This window comes from Pseudonaja textilis, chromosome 2 (assembly GCF_049901715.1).
Source record: "Pseudonaja textilis isolate UNSWEBS1 chromosome 2, rPseTex1.2, whole genome shotgun sequence".
Taxonomy (NCBI): domain Eukaryota; kingdom Metazoa; phylum Chordata; class Lepidosauria; order Squamata; family Elapidae; genus Pseudonaja; species Pseudonaja textilis.
This window is the reverse complement of record NC_141991.1, coordinates 101,152,997-101,168,136: the sequence shown is the minus strand read 5'-3', so window position 1 is coordinate 101,168,136 and position 15,140 is coordinate 101,152,997. Positions and strand designations below refer to the sequence as shown.

General features: G+C 33.4%; 2 protein-coding genes across 3 annotated transcripts in view; both read right to left on the bottom strand.

The window, feature by feature from the left end:
• LOC113433564 (cytochrome P450 2C5-like) overlaps nucleotides 1-15,140 on the bottom strand; it is a 71,543-nt gene that overhangs the window by 12,641 nt on the left and 43,762 nt on the right. The gene's annotated exons all lie outside the window — the stretch shown is intronic.
• The window catches only part of LOC113455121 (cytochrome P450 2C4-like), a 33,070-nt gene that overhangs the window by 7,141 nt on the left and 10,789 nt on the right, over nucleotides 1-15,140 (bottom strand). For both annotated transcript variants that reach the window (XM_087924739.1, XM_087924740.1), the window contains 3 exons: nucleotides 3,236-3,396; nucleotides 2,387-2,563; nucleotides 1,464-1,605 (listed from right to left, as the gene is read on the bottom strand). In XM_087924739.1, the coding sequence (XP_087780865.1) occupies nucleotides 1,464-1,605; nucleotides 2,387-2,563; nucleotides 3,236-3,396 (480 nt within the window). The remainder of the gene's footprint in view (nucleotides 1-1,463; nucleotides 1,606-2,386; nucleotides 2,564-3,235; nucleotides 3,397-15,140) is intronic.

The following is a 15,140-nucleotide window of genomic DNA, read 5'->3' as shown; positions in this document are numbered from 1 at the left end:
TAAAGCATTTCTGTGTGGGCTTTCTGAAGATGAGAGTCTCCACCCAAAAGTAGGATAAACAGAAGTCAGGAGAAAAGATAGAGCTCTTAAATTAATTTCCTAAACTGTTATTATATGTATATATTACTATTTATGCCAGCAGCAAACAAGCATTAATTCCTCCAAAAAGTATGAGGCCCATTTCCAAAAAGCTAGTAGTTCAATCTATAACTATTCAAGCAATGTTGGGAGATCTCATAGACAAATTACATTCTGTGACAATCTTTATTATTTTTCATCTATGTCATGATTATATATTCCTGTTGAAAACTACTTTACTATTGTCTGAAGCAGTGTGGTTCAAAATGTTGGAGATCATACCTTGAGTTGGGGACTGTTTTTTTATATAATCACAAAAATGATCCTCAAAAAAAAGCTATACTATGCTATTTTCAGTCATTCATACTAGGATTCCTTAAAGCAAGTTTTAAATTAATGTAATTGGTTGATTGGCCTATGGCTGTATGGGAAAAAAATTGTTACAACATTCAATAACTGTTCCAAAGGTGCTTTTTTCAAGAAGCAACTGGGCTTTCTGGTTTTTCATTGAAGACATTTTGCTTCTCATCCAAGAAGCTTTTTCAGCTCTAACTGGATGGTGGGGAATGGAAGGATTTATATTCCTTGCAGAGAGCTGGTCATTTGCATCAGAGGTGGTATTCAGCAGGTTCTGACCAGTTTACAGTATCCTTCCCATGCCACGCCCACCAAGCCACATCCACAGAATCGGTAGTGTAAAAAATTGAGTCCCACCATTGATTTGCATCCTTTTAGAGAGTCTTTGAGGCCACTGGAGATTTATCTGTGTCCCAGGGAGATTCTATAATCTGCAATTTTTTCTCAATTCTAGATGAATGGATTTCCAGAAAAATCCAAGCTCCTCACAGACTCTCTAAAAGGATACAAATGAGCATCTGTCTGCAAGGAAAATAAATCCTTCCATTCCCCACCATCCAGTCTGAGCTGAAGAAGCTTCTTGGATGAGAAGCAAAATGTCTTTAAGGAAAAAACAAGAAAGTCCAGTTGCCTCCTGAAAAAGCATCTTTGGGACAACCATGACCTGAATGACTGAGAATCTCCATAGACATTCAATCCCTTCTAACTCTTCCTGATCTAATCAATATCAATTGACTAGAATTGTCTTCACAAAATCTCAAGATTCGATGAGAAACTCATTTGTTCCAAGGGCATGTTAGGTAGATTGGGAAATTCTATAAGAAGATAGTGGAAAAACACTTCCCAAATGTTCTTAGAAAAACATGCAGAAAATCACCTGCAATGAGTTTACTTTACTCAACACTATCTTTACTTTCTTTTTTCTTTAAAAAAATGTTCTCTTTAAACACCAACTTTACTTTCTTAGCATTAATAGTGGCAGCCCTAGAAGTACCAACACCTTTTTATATTTACGGGTATTTTTATACCTTGAATGTGTGGCAATTTAGCCATTGCTAGAAGGCTGCAGAGCAAAGCTTGGCTTGTGGTGATTGTCCCAGCTATAAAGAGTCCAAACACTACAATCACAAGATCTTCATGAGTGTAGATACCTTCAGATGAGTTCTGCTCCTAAAAATAAAATGGAGAGACAAACAGAAGAATAAAAATTCTACTTGGAATTGAAATAAAGTAATTCATGAAACTATTCAGTGTCTTTTTCAATTAAAGGAAATGTAATTCAACCAGAGTGACTTTAGAATATATAAAAATTGTTTTCAATTCTAAGATATTTTTGGGATCATGATTTCATGCAGAGGAAGAAACAGCTTAACTGTCTGGTCTACCCATCAAATATTTACCACAAGAATTGATATTCAAGTTTTAACTAACGTTATTGGAGATGGCCTAAGCAACTCCTAAGCCATCTATGCTTGGAAAAGAGATTAAATCTGTTCCATAGAAATTTACTTGTTACAACTGACAAACTAATCCTAATAGAAATTGCTTCTACAAGATGATTCTAGAAAACTCTACTTAATTATCTTTATGTTCAGATATGGTGACTGTAGATCCCTAAATAAATACTTTCTAAAATTTAAATCAGCATGAGAAGAAAATGTTTATGCACACTCATTTTTTGAAGGAGAATTCTACTGTCTTTAAATTAACAGAGTTCATTTCTATTGTTTGACCAAATTTTCAGAATTGGATGGATACCTGTAGCAACAATTGCGCCTGGAACAGTAATCTATGCCAACAAATGCCAAAGAATAGATTGTCCAACAGGAAACAAAAATATGGTGAGGAGAATAAATATTTCCATACTTCTTCATAGAAGATGAATTAGTTCCATCTTAGATGCATAATGGAGATATTTAAACAATCATGCAGATATGATATCTATACCTACCTTCTCCAGTCTAAGAAGGAAGCAATCGATATAGTCACGCGGGTTCTGGGGATCCAACGTCTTTTTGTGCAAATCCACATTCTCACGGATATAATCACAGACATTTTCAGCACCAGCAAAAGTGCTTTTGTGTGGTCCAGGAAGGAATTCTACTATTTTTGGAAATGTATTGTATACCTGTTAGAGAGTTCACATTAAATACTATAGCTTATTAGACCATCATGGTAGAGGATTAATGTCCCAAATATTCAGACAGTAGCTTTTATTCCAATATTTGTCAATTCTCAGATGGACCCAAAGCCAAGAAGACAACAATCACAAGGATTTCAGTATGCTATCTTTAATTCTATTCTCAGGTAAATACAGTGCCTTGGAAACTACAATAGGAATTTATGTAAAGTTAATTAAAGAGGAGTGTCTTTAAAAGGCTTTTCCTCACCTAGGCTGAGTTCCTGGAGGAGATACTTTGTCATGGGATTCTCCCACTGCTTCACTAGCCTCACCCATCTCTTCCAAAAAGGGATAATGGTGGAAATGGTCAAAGACAGAAATTGGCTATGTGCACAAAGATAGGGCAGCTGTCTAAGAAGAGATGCATCTGTCCAGAATCTGATGTGGCCCAAAGGGGTTATGAGAGAAGGAAATGGTGGTTCCCTAAGAAATAAGCCCAACCAGAAGACATTTTGCTAAGAACCAATTTATGCTTGGATGTCTAGATTTGCCTTCTCCTGTTTAGTAGCTCATCAAATCTAATCTCTACATTTCTGACTTGGACATTTATACTCACAAACACACCTGCTAGTTAAAAGGGGGTTCAAGACAAGAAGAGGATCAGGTGGATTAACATACCAGTCCTAAGAAACTAGCAGAATATCTTATTTGATATTCAATAATCTTCTGGTTTTCTATGAAAGTTTTATCTTTATAATCAAATCGATTGCCAAAGACGACTGCACAGATCACATTAGAAACAGCACTTGCAAAAATTCTCCTTGGGTCAAAAGGCTGCCCTGCAAAACAAAAAACAAAAAAACCCACAGATAATTATAAGTGGTATCAGTGAATGTGGATCTTTCCTTCCTCAAATCTCACCTCAAAACTGCAATAAAAAGGGATTCAGGTCAGATAAATTTGAAGTATTATTCTTTCCCTCTTTCCTAAGAATGGAATATAAACACAATATTAAAATCCTATTACCACCTTAATCTAGATACAACATAGTGTTTCCATGTTCCACTTTGAAATTGACTAAGTATATGTTCAAAGATTGACTTTATTACTGGTTCCTCAATTCCTACATCTTCCTCTTTGCCATCTGGAGGACAACGTTCAATACAGATGATGTTACCACAGGAAAAAGAACAGGAAAAGGTGACCCTACAGATGATTATGCAAGGAATTCAAAACATACAAGCAAGAACAGAGAATACTGAAAAGAGGAGAGGGAACTTTGAACAAAGAACAGGAAAAACTGATGAAAAGGTGGAGAACATTCAACAAATGATGATGAAGTATGATGAGAGACTACAGAAAATTGAAGAAGAAGATAAACAAAGAGATAAGAAGATTGGAGAGATGGATGGCAGATTAACTGTGGTTGAACAAGATAAGACTGAGATGCTGGAATGGAAGATTGACAGATCCAAATTTTATCTTAGATTCCAAAACATAGAGGAAGAAAGGGACAAAACTTGGCAGAGATAGTGATAGAAATTTTGGCTGAGGCATTGGAAATAACCAAAGAGAAGATGATGGATGGAATAAGTGAGGTTTTCTGAGTTTTCACAAGATATGCAATGAGAAATAGTTTGCCAAGAGAAGTTCACATTAGATTCACAAAGAAAGCTATTAAAATGCAAATACTACAGGTGGCAAGAGAGAAAACATGGAAATACAAAGATAAGGAGATTGTAGTTCTGAAACAAGTACCCAGAAGAGTGAGAGAGATGAGTAGAGAGTATCGATTCTTGACTAAAATACCACTCAAAAAAGAGGTGAATTATAGATGGCTGATACCAGAACGCTTAATGTTTACATGGCAGGAACAAAGAGACAGAATTGATTCAATTGAGAAAACAGAATTATTTTATACAGAATACTTCAGAGGGAAAGAGGAGGAGATGGAAAAAGAAATTTCACTAATTGAATCTAAGATGACTGTCAAGCAGCAATTGAAAAAGAAGAAGGTGCTGTTGGTGGAAAGGTGGAAGTCAGAGAACAATGAGAACCAAGATCTATAAGGGCTGCAAAACCTACTTAAAAAGTATAACCATGGAAGAGAAAAAACTGATTACAATTAATATAAATGGACTTCTCAGCTGTTAAAAGAAGGAAAACTTTCCATAAATTACAGAAATTAAAATTTGATATAATCTGCCTACAAGAAGTACACATTAAAAAGCAACATGAACAAATATTGATACAGCCAAAGCTAGGGAAAATATTTGCAGCTTTGACACAATGCAAGAAAAGAGGAGTGGTTTTATATATTAAAGATACTATCCCAGCAAAATTGATTTATACAGATGATGATGGAAGACTCTTAATGGTGGAAATAATGAGGAATAATATGAAAACACTCCTGATAGCAATCTATGCTCCAAATGATAATCAAGAAGAATTTTATAGAAAATTACATACGAAAATAATTAAACTGGATTATCTTAACATTTGTATGATGGGAGATTTTAATGGAATAGTAGACAATAAACTGGACTATACAACACAAAAAACAACAAAGCAAAGTAGAAAGACTCTCCCTAAATCCTTTTTTAAAATGATAGATGAAATAAATTTAAAAGATGCATGGAGAGAAAAAAATGCTAAGACCAAACAATACACTTTTTATTCAGACAGACATTCATCATGGTCTAGAATAGACATGATATGGATGTCAACAGAATTGATCACTAATCTCCAAGAAATTGACATAGAAACAAGCACTTGGGCAGACCATAACCCAATGACAATTAAATGGAAAGGACAAAGAAGAAGATCCAGATGGACTTTAAATAATACTATATTAAAAGAAAAAGACTTTATACAGAAAATGGAGAAAGAATTGGCTTTTTTCTTCAAAGAAAATAAAAAAGAAGATACAACAATGCAGAATTTATGGGATACAATGAAGGCTTATGCTAGAGGCTTGATAATAGACTATACAAGGAAAAGAAATATTATGAAAAGACAAGCCTCTAAGACGTTAAAGGATGAGTATAAAAGACTTGAAAAAGAGTTACAGAAATTGCCACAGAAAAAGGACATTAAGTTAAAAATGGATACAATTAAACATAAAATGGGATTAATAGAAAAAGAAGAATTAGCACAGAAAATCAGAGGTGCAAAGCAGAATTATTTTGTAGATGCAAATAAACCAGGTAGATGGTTAGCATATAAATTGAGAAAGGAGAGAGAATCAAGGAAAATATTGCAGTTAATAGATGATCAAGGCCAACCCTGTTATGGAAGTAAAGAGAAGAAAAACATTATACGAGACTACTATGGGAAACTGTATGAACAAGAGAATATAGACGATGAAAGAGTTAAACAATACCTGCAGAATGCTAATCTACCCCAGATACCTAAAGTGACTGAAAGAATGTTAAAAAATAACAACAATGATGGAGTTAACCGAAGCACTTAAGAAGCAAAACAATGGAAAGGCACCAGGTCCAGATGGACTTCCAGTGGAATTCTATAAGACACTACAAGAATCGTTGAATCGGAGAAGGAGGAGCCTGCGCCGTGGCGATACGGTCTGCAATCGATCTCTCGATTGCAGCCGATATCTCCGCTACCGGCCGGTCCAACGGACCCACGCTGTCCCGTAGGGGCAGCCATCGTGAAGAGCGTACCCTGAGGACTCCGGGATACCGCAAAATCCCTGGAGAGCCCGGGTGAAGCTCTTCTTGCCAGCGGCGGAGAGGCAGCCCCATGCTGCTGAAGCCGGGCGGCTCCAGAAAGAATGAGTTTGAGAAAGAGTTTGTCAGTTGGGTGAGAACCTTTTTTTTTATTTAATTTTTGAGCCTTGAAAGTTTACTCTGACTACTTGAAGAAACCTGTGTGATTTTTTTTTTTTTTGACAAAACTGATTAAGCGGCGTTTTTTTAGGGAAACGTCAAAGAGAGAATCCATTTACTTTTTTTTTCTTTGCTTCCGGACTTTATTGTTATTTACTGGATAACTGGACTGTTTTTTTTTTATATTTATATGTTTTATTCTTCTTCTGGATTTTTCATTTTTAGGCTAGAGGCTCCCTTTGATTTTGTTTTTGTTTTTTTGCTTTTGTGTATTCCATGTCGGCTTTTCCCTTTTCCCCTTTTTTATTATGCTCTTCAGAGAGGAGGGGGGAAAGTGAGAACTAAGAAACTTTGTAACGCTGCCATCTAGAGGCTCGGAAACATTTTACTTGAACTGGAAAAAACAGACTCTTCTTCTCAATGACATCCTCTGATAAGATAGAGGAAAGCACTTTGTTGAATATTATTACAGGTGTCTTTCTGGATATTTATGGCTTAGCTTTGAAGCTTGTGGGAAAGAGAAGGGAGTTATAATTAGAGCCTTGAACAATTAAATAGAGTGCAGTGTATTGTTGCTTATTCTCTTTTTCTAATTCTTTTTTAGTTCCGCCACCCTCCACTAACATCAAGGTCTTTATTTTTAAGCTTGATTTATTTGCAAAGGGAAGCCTCTGAATTTTTCTTTTATTTTTATTTTATCTTGATTTATTTTGCTTTATTTTTCTTCTGTCCATTTGGATCCTGTTTCTTCTTTTTTTCTTTTTTTAATGTACATCAGTGGACTATTTCTTTTTCCTTTTTTCAATTGAGGTTTCTTTTTTTTGGCTGGACTAAGGTGTGGAATTTGAAGAAACTTATTTTTCTTGGTTTTTGCTTTGTTTTTTCTCTCTTTTTCTTTTTTCCTTCTTCTTTTTTGGCTTTGTCTTGTTCATTATTATTATTATTGGGTTTTTATTCTTACTTTTACTCACTTTTATGGATTATTTTTCTTAATTGGATTAAGGTCAGGAAGAATTTCAAGAATTTTTTCTCTTTTTCTCTCATTATTGGCTTTTATCTTGGATTATAACTTCATATTTTTTTTGGATTAAAATTTGAAAGAATTTGAAGAGCTGGAACCACTTAAAATGAGTAAGAAACTTATATCTTCGGTGCCTCTATGTCTGCTTCTGCCTCCCCACCATCTGGACAGCGCTCAATTCAGACATTGTTAAAGCAAGATAAAGAAAAAGAACAAGAAAGAGTATCCTTTCAGATGATTATGCAAGGAATTCAAGATCTTAAGGTAAAAATAGATACTATTGAACAAAGAACAGGTAGGATGGAGGAAAAAGTGGAAAGTATCCAACAGATGATGGTAAAATATGAGGAGAGACTTCAAAAAGTTGAAGAGGGGGGCAAACGAAGAGAGGAGAAGATTGGAAATATTGATAATAGATTAACAGTGATTGAACAAGAAAAAGTGAGATGTTGAAGTGGGAGTTGGATAGATCAGAATTTTATCTCAGATTTCAAAATATAGAAGAAGAAAAAGGACAAGATTTGGCTGCGATAATGGTAGGAATCTTGGCGGATGCACTGGAGATAACAGAAGAGAAGATGATGGATGGAATAGATGAGATATATCGAGTTTTTACAAGATATGCAATGAGAAATAACCTACCCAGAGAAGTTCATATTAGATTTATTAAGAAATCTATGAAGACACAAGTATTGCAAGTGGCAAGAGAGAAGTCATTGAAATACAAAGGTAAAGAAATTTTGGTTTTAAAACAAATACTTAGAAGAGTGAGAGAGATGAGAAGAGAATATCGATTCCTGACCAAAAGATTATTGGAAAAAGAGGTGTCTTACAGATGGTTGATCCCAGAAGGATTGATGTTTACGTGGCAGGAACAGAGACATAGAATTGATTCAATTGAGAAAGCAGAACTGTTTTGTGCAGAGGCTCTTGGAGGGAGAGAAGGAGGGGCAGGAAAGGAGGTTCCATCAATTGAATCCCAAGAGGAACAAATGGAGATTGGAAAAGAAGAAGGTGCAGTAGGTGGACAAGTGGATATTAAAGATCAACGTGAGGCAAGACCCACAAGAGTGGTTAAATCTAAATATAAAACATAATTATGGAAGAGAAAAAACTGATTACAATGAATATAAATGGACTGAATTCAGCTGCTAAGAGAAGGAAGACTTTCCATAAATTAATGAAATTAAAGTTTGACATAATTTGCTTACAAGAAGTTCATATTAAAAAGCAACATGAACAATTGTTATTACAACCAAAATTAGGGAAATTGTTTATCTCTTTGACACAATCCAAGAAAAGAGGGGTGGTTTTATATATTAAAGAGGCCATCCCAGCAAAAATGATTTATACAGATGATGATGGGAGAATATTAATGGTAGAAATAATGGACAACAATAGAAAGATACTTTTGACTGCAATTTATGCCCCGAATGATAAACAGGAAGAATTCTATAGAAAACTACATACTAAGATCGCTGAACTAGACTATGCTAATACAATTATGATGGGAGACTTTAATGGAATTGTGGATAATAAACTTGATTATATCGCAACAGCAGTAAAGCATAATAGAAAAACTCTTCCTAAATCCTTTTTAAAATGATAGATGAATTAACTTTAAAAGACATATGAGAGAAAGAAATAATAAATCTAAGCAATTTACATTTTATTCAAATAGGCATCTATCATGGTCCAGACTGGATATGATTTGGATTTCAACAGATTTAATGTCTAGTATTCAAGAAGTAAATATTGAAACAAGCACTTGGGCTGACCATAACCCATTGACAATTAAATGGAAGGGACAAAGGAAAAGATCGAGATGGACATTAAATAATACTATCTTAAAGGATAAGGAATTTATACAATGGATGGAGAAAGAATTGGCCTTTTTCTTTAAAGAGAAAAGAAGACACTTCAATACAGAATGTTTGGGACACAATGAAGGCTTATGCTAGAGGCTTGATAATAGACTATACAAGAAAAAAGAATATTAGGAAAAGGCAAACTCTTAAAGCCTTGGATGATGAATATAAGAGACTTGAAAAAGAACTACAGAAAATACCACACAGAAAAGATGTCAAACTGAAACTGGATATAACTAAACATAAAATGGACTTAATAGAGAAAGAAGAACTGGCACAGAAAATTAGGAATGCTAAACAGAATTATTTTGAGGATGCAAATAAGCCAGGTAGATGGCTAGCATTCAAACTGAGAAAGGAGAAAGAGTCGAGGAAAATACTGCAGTTAATAGATGACCAAGGTAAAACTTGTTATGGCAGCAAAGAGAAAAAAGAAATTATTTATGATTTTTATAAACATTTGTATAAGAAAGAAGATATTGATGAGGAGAAAGTTAAACAATACTTGCAGAATGTAAATCTACCTAAGATACCTAAAGAGATTGAAGAAATGCTAGAAAGCAATATAACAATGATGGAGTTAAGCCAAGCACTTAAGAAACAAAATAATGGAAAGGCACCAGGTCCAGATGGATTTCCTGTAGAATTTTATAAAACTTTTCAAGAATTATTTTGTATTCCACTGTTAGAAGTTATGAATGAAGTGATGGTAAAAAAGATAATTCCTAAAACATGGTCAGAGGCTTATATTACACTTATTCCAAAAGAGGAGGCGGACCTACTTCAAATCAAGAATTATAGACCGATTTCCTTATTAAATGCAGACTATAAAATTTTTGCTTCAATATTAGCAGAAAGACTTAAAAAGTATTTGAATAACTTTATTCACCCAGATCAAAATGGGTTCCTGCCAAAACGACAAATTAGAGATAATATGAGAGTAATTTTGGACACCTTGGAATATTATGAGGCGCACCCTGAAAAGCAAATGGCTTTGATATTTTTAGATGCTCAAAAGGCATTTGATAATGTAAATTGGAGGTTTATGGTACTCTTAATGGAACAGATGGGCTTTGCTAGAAGATTTATTCAAGCAATAGAAGCAATTTATAATGAACAAACAGCTAAGGTAATGATGGAGGGAGAACTTACAGATTCTATTAATATAAGAAAAGGTACAAGACAAGATTGTCCTCTTTCGCCTTTGTTATTTGTATTGACTTTGGAAGTGTTGAATAGAAATATCAGAGAAGACAAAACTATAAAAGGAATGAAAATCAAAAAGGAGGAATTCAAACTACAAGCTTTTGCAGATGATCTAGTCTTCATTTTGGAAGATCCTATAGAAACAGCCTCGAAGCTGTTGGAAAAGATAGAGGCCTATGGGGAGGTGGCTAGTCTGAAAATAAATAAAGATAAAACAAAGATTTTGTCAAAGAATATGTTGCTGAAACAAAGAGAAGAGCTGGCAGAACTGTTAAAAATTCAAGTTACAAACAAGGTTAAGTATCTGGGGATATACTTGACGTCAAGATGTAGTACGGGAACCAAATCACAGGGCTATTTTAGAAGGCATTATATAAGGGAGTCTTTATGGTTGAATTGGGAGAAAATTAAGAGAAAATGTTATTTGAAAATCCCAGTCTGGTTATCAACTATTGAAGCTTTTTCGTATCCTATAATATATGAGAAGGAACAAACAGTTAGATATGGGGAAATATTGGATGAAAAGAGTGAACTTAAAACAATGCAAAAACTAGAAGAACAAGGCATAAAGATGAATTGGTTTTCATATGCGAAATACATTCAAGGTATCTTATAGATTCTAAAGTGGAGGGATTTTATGATAAATTGACTGATCTAGACAGGATCTTGACAGGTACTGATGAAAAAATGATTAAAAAATTATACACTTATTTGTTGGAAATTTTATTAGAGGAGGAACAAGTTAAAGAAACGATGATTGTTTGGGGGAAGAATTTTGGATATGGGATTGATTTGGAGAATTGGGAAAAATTGTGGTCTCAAAATTATAAAATGACAATGTCAACAGCTTATAAAGAAAACTTGTATAAGATGTTTTACAGGTGGCATTTTCCCCGACAAGAATTGCAAGAATGTTTAAGAACAAATCTGAAAAATGTTGGAAATGTCATCAGATACCTGGCTCATACTACCATATGTGGTGGACTTGTGAGGACGCTAGAAAATATTGGACTAAAATACGCATATGGTTGGAAAAAATGACAAAGACACATATAGACTTGAAACCAGAGATTTTTTTATTGGGAATCTTACCGGATATATATAATAAAAATTTGAAGTATCTGATTGTAAATATATTAACAGCGGCTAGGATTGTATTTGCTAAGAACTGGAAGAGTGAGAAAATTCCATCAGAAGAAGAAATTATTAAGAAAATATTGGATTGTGCTGAAATGAGCAAATTGACATTTGAAATCAGAGAACAAGAAGATAAACAATTTTATGAAGTTTGGGATCTTTTTATCAATGGTTAGATAATAAAACATAATGATAGAATATTCAGATTTAGCATAAAAATTTTTTTTTCTTAATATTATCTTTATAAAACATTATTAAGGTAGATTTGGTATGATCTTATGATTTATTGCAAAATAAATTAAGCAAACTATAGTTATCTCGTTAAAATATGAATTAACAAAATTAAAATGATTTTTTTTTTTTTAGTGATGATATTAGGTTATACAATTGTTGATTGATAATATGAGCTATTATGTAATATAATTATACTGGTGACTAGGAAATGGATGCACAAAAAAAGTGGTAAACCAATCGATGCACTGTATGTAAATTTATGAAGAAGGATCTTTTTATGTTTTTGTGGTATGTTTATGTTTATTTTGTTATGTATGTTTATGTTTATTTTGTTATTAAAAAATAAAAAAAAATTATTAAAAAAAAAAAAAGATGTAGTACATTGAAGGAGAACAATTATATTAAACTTAAACAACAGATAGCCCAAGATTTGAAAAAATGGGAAAACTTACAACTGTCATTAATAGGAAGGATTTCAACAATTAAGATGAACATTTTACCCAGAATCTTATTTTTGTTTCAAACAATACCAATTAGGCTTGGAAAAGAATATTTTGAGGATTTAAATAAAATTGTTTTGAAGTATATATGGCAAGGCAAGAAAGCAAGAATAAAGTTAAAGCTTTTACAGGATGCTAGATTTAGAGGAGGGTTTGGTCTGCCTAATTGGGAGTTGTACTACCAAGCTGCAAATTTGACGTGGGTTAAAGAATGGATAACATTAAGGAAAACCAGATTGTTGACATTAGAAGGTCATGATTTGCTGTTGGGCTGGCATGCTTTTTTATGGTACAAGGGAACCAAAACACAGGGGTATTTTAGAAGACATTATATACGGGAGTCTCTGTGGTTAAATTGGGAGAAGATAAAAAAACAGTGTTATTTGAAAATTCCAGTTTGGTTATCGACGATAGAAGCGTTCTCCTATCCTATAATTTATAAAAAGGAACAAACAGTTAGCTATGGGGAATTATTAGATGAAAAGGGTGAACTTAAATCGATGCAAAAACTGGAAGAACAAGGTATACAGATGAATTGGTTTTCATATCTGCAAATACATTCAAAGTACTATGAGGATTCCAAAGCAGAGGGATTTTATGATAAACAAACTGACTTAGATAAGATTTTGATGGGTACTGATGAAAAGGTGATTAAAAAACTGTATGGTTATTTATTGCAAATTAAGCTTGAGGAAGAACAAGTTAAAGAAACTATGATTGCGTGGGGGAGGAATTTTGGATATGGGATTGATTTAGAGAAATGGCAGAAATTATGGTTGCAAAATTATAAAATGACAATGTCTACAGCCTATAAAGAAAACTTGTATAAGATGTTTTACAGGTGGCATTTTTCCCCGACAAGGATAGCAAGAATGTTCAAGAACAAATCCGAAAAATGCTGGAAGTGTCATCAGAAACCTGGTTCATACTACCATATGTGGTGGACTTGTGAGGATGCTAGAAAATATTGGACTAAAATCCACATGTGGCTGGAAAAATGACAAAGAAGCATATAGACTTGAAACCGGAGTTTTTTTATTGGGAATCCTACCAGATACTTATAGTAAAGAGTTGAAATATTTGATTGTAAATGTATTGACTGCTGCTAGGATTGTATTTGCAAAAATTGGAAAAATGAGAAAATTCCATTGCAAGAAGAAGTTGTAAAGAAAATTTTGGAATGTGCTGAGATGAGTAGATTGACTTTTGAAATTAGAGAGCAAGAAGATAAACAATTCTATTTAGTTTGGGATCTTTTCTATCAATGGTTGAATGATGAAATACTAAAATATAAAAGTTAGACAATAAGGAATAATATTGATTTTATTTTCCCTTTCTTTTTATTGGTGTTTGATATTATATTTATATAATAGTTTTTTTGATTCTTTTTTTTTCTTTCCTATTTAGGATAGAATTGGTATGATTATAAGATTTGTTTTAGAATAAAGTATTTAAAATATAGTTATCTCATAAAGGCATGATCGAATAAAAGTTTAGTCAAATTTCTTTTTTTTTTAATAGCGATACTATGATTCATAAATTTGTATTGATAAGAGTATTATATAAGGTAATTGTAATTGTGACTATGAGATGGATGCACAAAACTGATGGACCAACCGACTTACTGTTTATATAAAAATATGGGGGAGCTGATGCTTTTATGTTTTGTTGTTGTGTTTGTATGTTAAAAAACAATTAAAAAAAATTATAAAAAAAAAATCGTTGAATCTTCCATTACTAGAAGTTATGAATGAAGTTATGTCAAAGAAGAGGATACCCAAATCGTGGTCGGAAGCATATATTACACTTGTTCCAAAGGAGGACGCTGACCCACAACAAATTAAGAACTATAGACCTATTTCCCTGTTAAACTAAGACTATAAAATCTTTGCTTCAATATTGGCAGAAAGACTTAAAAGATATTTGAACAACTTTATTCATCCTGATCAAAATGGGTTTCTGCCAAAGAGACAAATTAAAGACAACATGAGAACAATTTTAGATACTTTTGAATATTATGAGGCACATCCCGAAAAACAAATAGCTTTGATATTTTTAGATACACAGAAGGCCTTTGTTTCAAACAATTCCAATTAGGTTAAGGAAAGACTACTTTGAAGATTTAAATAAAATAGTGCTGAAGTATATATGGCAAGGAAAGAAAGTGATAATAAAATTAAAACTGTTGCAAGAAGCTAGAATAAGAGGAGGATACTATCAAGCTACAAATTTGATGTGGGTTAAGGAATGGATAACACTAAGAAATACTAGATTGTTGACATTAGAAGGACATGATTTGTTGCTGGGTTGGCACGCTTTCTTGTGGTACAAGGGAACTAAAGCACAGGGGTATTTTAGAAGACATTATATACGGGAGGCTTTTTTGTTAAATTGGGAGAAGACTAAAAGGCAATGTTATTTGACAATTCCAGTCTGGCTATTGACTATTGAAGCATTTTCTCATCCTATAATATATAAAAAGGAACAAACAATTAGATATGGTGAAATATTGAATGACCACAAAGACTCCCATATATAATGTCTTCTAAAATAACCCTGTGTTTTAGTTCCCTTATACCATAAAAAGGCGTGCCAACCCAACAGCAAATCATGACCTTCTAGTGTCAACAATCTAATCTTTCTTAATATTATCCATTCCTTGACCCACATCAAATTTGTAGCTTGGTAGTACAACTCCCAATTAGGCAGGCCAAAACCTCCTCTAATTCTAGCATCTTGCAAGAGGTTTAGCTTTATTCTCGCTTTCTT